Source organism: Merops nubicus, unplaced genomic scaffold (assembly GCF_000691845.1).
Source record: "Merops nubicus isolate BGI_N331 unplaced genomic scaffold, ASM69184v1 scaffold8621, whole genome shotgun sequence".
NCBI lineage: Eukaryota > Metazoa > Chordata > Aves > Coraciiformes > Meropidae > Merops > Merops nubicus.
Window position 1 is genome coordinate 16,341 of NW_008589094.1, and position 7,661 is coordinate 24,001.

The 7,661-nt window shown below is 43.4% G+C and overlaps 1 protein-coding gene across 1 annotated transcript in view; it reads right to left on the reverse strand.

The window, feature by feature from the left end:
- RASSF6 (Ras association (RalGDS/AF-6) domain family member 6) overlaps window positions 1-5,356 on the reverse strand; it is an 11,359-nt gene extending 6,003 nt beyond the window's left edge. Inside the window, exons 1-2 of the mRNA XM_008949474.1 lie at window positions 5,286-5,356; window positions 668-746 (exon numbers count right to left, since the gene is read on the reverse strand). Coding sequence (XP_008947722.1) covers window positions 668-746; window positions 5,286-5,356 — 150 coding nt within the window. The remainder of the gene's footprint in view (window positions 1-667; window positions 747-5,285) is intronic.
- Between the last annotated feature and the right edge of the window lie 2,305 nt (window positions 5,357-7,661).

Here is a 7,661-nt window from a genome sequence, read left to right on the forward strand (position 1 = left end):
CAGCTGGGACAGAGAAGTGAGGACTGCTCTTTTCCAGACCATTCTTGCCCAGAATGGCTCTGATGTCCTTTGGGTCTTGACAGCAGCAAAACAGAAGGAAGTTGAGACCTCCACGAGGGACTCTGATATGGGAGACAGTTCATACTCTTGTGCATCCTTGAGCTCCACAGACATTCTGGTCTCTGCAGAGGACACAGTCCTGGGGCTATGCTCATGAGCATTTTCTCTGTACTGCAGGTTCACACTGGAGGAGACCATGGTAGCCTCTGCTTTACCCAAGTGACAGTGGTTCTGCTGCTACATATGTGGGTTTAAGCTGGAGGGGCAGGGGGGAACTGCACCCACAAACATTGTCAGTATTACTCCCTCCCAGACTTGAGAGGTCAGCCCATCCAGAAGATCATTTCCTGTGATACAGTAAGGAATGGAATGACAAAGAGATCACTCGACCTCAGACTCCCCGAGCTGCACATCCCTCTTCCTGCTCTCTTCTCCCCGCAGCAGTGACCCCAGTGCTTGCTGCGGCGTTTCTTCCAGTGACATATTCCACCCAGTACTCCAACACCACGGACATCCTCCAACACTCTGCCTGGCCATGGTAGACATCCGTGCCCCTTCTCCTGCTATCCCGTGATGATTTTTGCATTACTTTGGCAGAGAACCTTACCTGATTATGTGACAGCTGCAGATTTTCTTGGTCAGAATAGTAAGAGTTGTAAGTCCTTAGCAGAAAACTGAGCTGCTCTCTACAAAACATCACAATGAGAAGAACAACTGTTTAACATCTCTGCTAGTGTAAATCGCAAGTGCTGCATGGCAGGATGCCACACTACATCTGTGTTACCCTCTTCATACAGGTTTGTTAATCATTAATACATGACTTTCCAGGAGTAAAACTTTGTCAGGATACTGGGTTGCTTCAAAGCTGCTTCTTTACAGGCCTGATACACAAAGGAAATTAGTCATGGACTGATGTGACGTTAATAGCACTGCCCTAGAATAACTTGGACTTTGAACTCTGGCTACAGTCATGAGGGGAAGCAAACAGGAACAACTCTCCCACACCAGCCTTGCAGATTTTAGTTAGGTTACAATTTATTGTCCCCACATGATGGTTTCCATTGAGGTTTTCTATTTCTTCAGATACTCTTACTTCAAAATGCCTACAGTATGCCTAGAAAGACATTTCAGTTTCCTTCTGCTTGAAAGATGACAGCTTTGCACAAAGTCTTTGCTTGGAGGAGAAAGGATGGAGATTAAGAGAACTTCTGCCAACAAGCAAGGATTATAAGCATGCCCATCATACCAGATTTCAAACAGAATTCATGATGCCATCATAGCATTCTGTTCTGAAAGCACTGCATTGAGGCAGGAAGGCCATATGAGGCACACTGGTGCTAAGGATGTTTAAAACTTGGTATGTCGGAATCATCACTGGAGATAATTATGCTTGTCTCCACCCTTGGCAAACTCACAACACCACAGGAGAACAGGGTTTCAGAAAATTTCTGATTTAATGGCTTTTCAAAAGAACCAAACGAAAGCCACTGCTCACCCCTATTTCGAGGCCACGGCCGCCTCCTCCTCCCTTTGGCAACTTGGTCTGGGAAAAAATAACTTAGCTACCGGATTTTGGCTGCGTTATTTCCAGAGCTCCTGGGAAATGTCAGGAGAGACTGCAATGTCAAGGTCCTGCGCTGCTGGGCAGGCTGTGGGTACAGAGCACAGGACTCCAGAACCCTGGGCAGGCTGGAGTCACTCCTGGCTGAGGTAACAGCAGACACAAGCAGCCCACATCATCCCCACCTTATGCAGAGCCCTTCTGAACAGGTAGGAAGCCACACATGCCCAGGGCCATCAAGAATCAAACTCTTCCCCACACCAATTCAACAGAGATTGTTTGTATTGTAATTCAAGAAAGCAACTTCCACTAGTGAAGATAATTAAGCACAGCAAACAGCAGAGAAGCAGATGACTTCTTCCCCGGAACAACCTTTAAGCACCAGACAAGGTGACTTTAACCATCAGGACTGTTTAATATACTGCCTTGCAGTGGTGAGTGAAGACAATTTGTTTCACAATAGTCTATTATTCTCATGTTTTTGTTTAGTATGAGATATTGTCACAGTCGAAACACAAGCAAAACATACACCATCTACAAACTCTTCTCACACCAAGTTCCACACTGACCTACTGAAACTATTTATGTCAAATTATGATCATAAGTACTATAACAATGCCTACATCAATTTTAAGTAAAAATATAACCCCACCCCCTCCAGGGCAAAAACAAAACTGACTTCTAGCACTGTCACTGGAAAACAAATCACACCAGAATGGCCCTCGTTAGGAATCACATTAAGATTTCAATGGTCAGAGTTGAATAGTTGGCAGTTTGAAATCTAAAATAAATACATGTCAGAGCTGCAGGAATATATGGACCAAGACTACACGCCAAGCATTGCACACTGCCTTTTGTGAGAAGTACATTTAGAGAGAACGTCACAGCAGGTAATGTTAGGACATGGGTTGCACCACAAAACTCCACAAGGTTAGCTGTATTTCCTTTAACACTCTGGATATCAATGATTTACTCTAACTTACTGCAACACCTCCTCAAAAAAAAAAAAAAAAATTAAGTGGCTTTCTCAACAGAGCCCTGGGCTCCAAACCAGCATTTTCAACATTTACTTCAAGTCGCTGTGCTCTGAAATCCAGGTAACAGGAGGTGAAAGCCTTTCTCTCTACTGTGCTGGAATACCCCATTGGAGGTTCTTTGGCTCTCCTGAGCTAGGAGGGATTGTATTCAGGTCATCCCAGCCAAAGGCAGAGTTAATACATAGGAATCAAATAAAAATAAAGTTTGGATCCTGCTTTAAGATGGGCAAGATGAAGCACATCTTGGCCTCATACACAGGCCCAATCCAGATGCAATATAAGATTAATGTGCAAGTAAAGGCATCTGTAATTTTGTTGGACATAGGGTTGTGATACACCTGTTGATCCTGCTTCTGAGGGCTCCAGACAGGAGCCTTTTTATACATGGCAGTCAAATATCTTTGGCAATCACTTCATTGACAGCTGTTTTTGTGCAAGCTTTGTCCAGGTAGAAGGTAGGGGAGATCTGCTTGCTGAAGATAGATTGGGATTAAACAGAGACTTGGGTCACAGCGAGGGCCTTCTCTTACTCCTAGTTCCTGTTGGCTGCAAAGGCTAAAAAACACAAGTGATATAGTTAAGGTTATCTCTGAGGCTGATTTTTTTCTTGGAGCAAACTGAGGATTTTTGCTTAGTTTCTCGCCTTGTCTAGAGAAACTTCCCATGAACTTCCACAGAAGATTGCACAAATCAATCTTTCACATTTCAGTCTTGCATTAATGCAACCAACAGTGACCAACCACACAAGCAATTAGAAAAGCCCTGGGGGAGAGATTTAACAGCAGCTCTCACTGACTTTTTTTGTAATGTCTCCAGTACACAAGGGCAAATGAGTCTGTCTTTACTTCTGGCCCCAGCAAGGAGTAACACATGCCTCAGCCTACTTATTGTAACACATCTTCACTGCAAAAGCCCAAAGCCTGCCCTAAGAAGCGGCAGAGCCCATCTCTTCAGAGTTACACTGCTAGCAGATCAGCAGCTCTCCTGTAAGACTGCTCCTCATGGCACAGCTTTGTGACAACAGCCCAACGCAGCTCTTAATGGAAGCCAAAGCCAAGGAACTTGTAGAACAAATCAAGGCAGCATTTACTGCAGATTCACCACTTCCCTCAGTAACCAAGGCAGGACACAAGGGAGCTGGAAGGTCAAGTGCCCCTGTGGTAAACCACAGCAGAGCCACAATTGTGCCCACTTCAAAAACTTGCTCAGGACTACTCACCTGCACCCTCTGATCCCCAGAACCCAAGGCATTAATCCATGGATATTTATGGTGTTACACTTAATATATCAGCCAGCTAAATAATCCCACCCCCTTCGGTCAGCCTTGCCATCCAGCCATTGCACAATTCCCCAGCAGCAGGCTTGCCACATCAGCAACATCTGCATGATGCAATCGGAAGATGAGTAACCTAACAACACATTTAAGGTATATATGAGGGATGACAGTCTCAAAATTGTGTTGGATGCAAGCTTGAGTGCACATGGAATGTTAGTGTATGTTAGTGATTCTTATGTTTGGGGTTTTTTTTTCCCCAAGGCAAAGAAACTTCAGCAGTACTTTAAACCATGACTGTAATGCAGAATTGTCTTGACCAGGATCCACATTTCACTACCTGAACAGGCAAGTAAGTAGGGAAAAAAAACAGAGTCATTGCTTCATCTGGCACACTTCCAAACTCATTTGTATGCCAAGTATATCAAAGTTCACACAGATTAATTACCTCTGACAAAAGCACTATGTCCCAAATTAGTAGCAGTGTAAAAAGAACAGCTCTCCAGAAGAAGGGGAAGAATGCACTTGCTCTCTGTGCTTTGGGTTAAACCCTGACACTCTTCCTTAAAAAGGGAGGAATCAACAGCACTGCTCATGTCATACATAAAAATACCAGGAGTCAAAGGCCAATACCTACTGTGATGCGAGACATGCTATCCCAGGCCCCAGCCCCGGGTGCCTTGACAGTTTGCTTCTTCCCACAGGAATATCATGAGGGAGGGAAATGAAGTGAGAAAAGAGCCCCCTCTTCCAGCTCCTGTGCTCTGGTCAACAAGAGAGAAAGGAGCTCCCCTAAAAAGGGGATGGAGCTATAAACCAGGTAGCTCAGGGTTTATGGCAACATTCAGAATTATTCCTCCCAGCCAGATCTAACTGTGGAACTGCATCCCACAGAAAACAGTCCAAATGCAATTCCAAGCTTCTTACAAGTAGGATACAGAAGCCCTTTCGCTCAGCACAGAACGGAGCCAGCAGCCCAACGGGTCTTCCTGCAAAGCCTTCCTGCTGTGTGGGGCTGCAACACACCGAGCTCCTTGTTAAACACTCGAACTCACATTCAATTCCAATAGATATCAAACTCTTCTTCCCTAACTTGGAAATTTATTTCAGTATTCTCTAAAACAGTTGTTCCACCTAATGAACAAAATCCACAGACCAGAAAGCTTAAAGCTCTGTTCTCTGAAATGCATACGAAGGGCAACTTGGTCCTGCAGGTACTTTACAGCAAGCAATTTCTAGGAATTGCTGCTGCTACAGGCTCAGCTCTCCACAGGATCTCCTTAATGAATAAATACAGAGCAACCTGAAACAAAGCAGCAAAGTCATTCAATGTTTTAATTTTTAAATCATTTACCTGGTTATGAACTTATCCTCATTGATGGAAACAGAAGGTAGATGCTGTGCTTTCATAGTAACTTTCTTCATTTATTCAGAAGAGATGAATCTAAACAAAAAGGTTAAAAATTATTATATCCACTAATGCCACAGAGGAAGATTAACTAGTAAACAACAACGAAGCCTTAGTTTGACAAGTGAAAGGGGCTCAGGCGCTCAAGCTAAGGGCTAGCTATATCATATTTTCACTACCTTGCACTTAACCTTAATATCCAAATGTTTCCCACTCCTAGCAAAAAAGCCATAAACTATTCCAACCAAGTATTTCACAGAACCGTAAATCCCCAACTCTACATATGCCAAGACTTTCTCAAGTAGTTCTAGGACTACTCTACAATTCCATGATTGTGCTTCACTCAAACTGTGACTGCAACCCATTCACTTGTTAGGATTCATCTGTTAATTATGGATAGAGCATTGCCCAGGGTCACCAAAAAAAGTAACTCAGCAATTCACCCTTAACCAGGTTTACAGAACTAAGCAAGAGAAGTGTTGGTCATCAGCAGTGTCCTGCAGCACACAGAGAGCAGCTGAGATATTAAAGAGAGAACCAGGCTATAATTAAAGAGATGTAGCAATACAATTTACAGATCTCCACATAATCATCCCAGCATATTGTGTAGGCAGCAAGCCAGACCCATAAGACTCCAACAATGCATTCTTCAGTAAGCTTAATTATGGAATCTTGGCTGCTTTCATTCTGCCTCAGGTACTAGAAGAACAGGCAGACTGAGGAAAGGAATTGAAGAGACTCAGAGACTGACAACTGATACCACACTGAAAAAAAAGTCTCAGCCCAGGAAGTAGCACCACACAGATGGGGGGGGAGGGAAATGAATCCCACAGAAAGCAGTAAAATCTCAAAAGACTACATTGGAAGTTATTATTCCATTTTTATTTCTCTTTTATTTGGGCATGATTTTTCTGTGATTTACTAATAACTCTGAATTAACTGTATATGCTAGCATAACCTCAAAACAGTTTTAGAAGTTGCAGCAGAGTTTATGTATATTGACACTTGAATAACTGGACATAGACTTCAGCTTCCTCCCATCTGTCAGGGAACAACACCTTAAGAGCAGCAAATAGCCATATAAGTCACTGCTATTATACAGAACACGGCGACTAACAAGCTTTAGCACCGCTTCACTGCTCACACTTGCCTTCTTCTCAGTAGGATTTGACCTTAAAATGATTCATATGAAAGAAAAAGCTGATCTCTACAGCCTGAGAGAAGTCATCTTTACAAAAAAGAAATCATCGCTGAACTCCCCGTTTTTTTCCCCACAGTGAATGGCTTTTACACAATTACTCACCTTAAAAACCTTGAGTAAGTCCTAGATGAGCTGAAAACCATTAAAACATTGACAATGAGACAAACTGGAAGAGCAGTTGGTGACGGGAACCACGTCTCATCAACACCTCCCTTCTCTCCCTCACTGCCCAATCAGCCTGGACAAAGACCAGCCTTTTCTCCGACAGCTGGCACGGAAATGCAAGAAACCCTTCTTAGATTGTGACCAGTTCTGCTTATCAGGCTTGTACGAAACCTTTCCACACCACCAGCTTGCCCCAGAGATAAAACACTTCATGGACCCTTCCCATAGGTGCATTTTGGCTCCACACATCCTGCCGCCCTTATTTTTAGTTAACCCTGAAATCTGTGGGTTGAGAACACGCAGCTCCCCAGCACAATTATTTGACACCACAAATGACAGAATATTGACACTGGCACTCCATAAATCCACAAAGCTGTCACATATTCTGTCACATCCTGGTATTTTTTTGCTTTCTTGAACTACAAGGAAGTGCCTCAGAAAACAAGTGAAATGTGCTTTTTCTGTTGTTTCTTTGATTTGAACTCCCCAAAAGCACAGATTTCCCAGCTCTACAAACAATATATGGTTGTGGCCATCTATTCAAAGCCTTGCTTGGTGTCAGACCATCATTACATCAATCTGGACTAGAACGGCACAGTTCCCTCAGACAGGTAACACCCTGAACATGGGACCTGAGACTTAACTAAAAATAAACAATGCTCAGAGGAATACTGAAGCCTAACATACTTTTGGGAGGAAAGAAAGGAAACAGAGGAGTAAACAAGAAGTGGTGCAGATGGAAAATGGGCAACTGTAGAGAAAAACTGCAACTACTGGAAGAGTCAAAAGGCAAGGGGAAAAAAAAGAGAACTGTGCAACCCCAAAGCTGTGAGAGGATCAGCAATCACATCAGGGCACAGCACAGATCTCACAAAGGTAGCGAGATTGACTTCTCTGTACGATTTACATCCTATCTGAAGTTTTGGTTTTTTCCTCCAAGAAAAACTGAAAGTGTT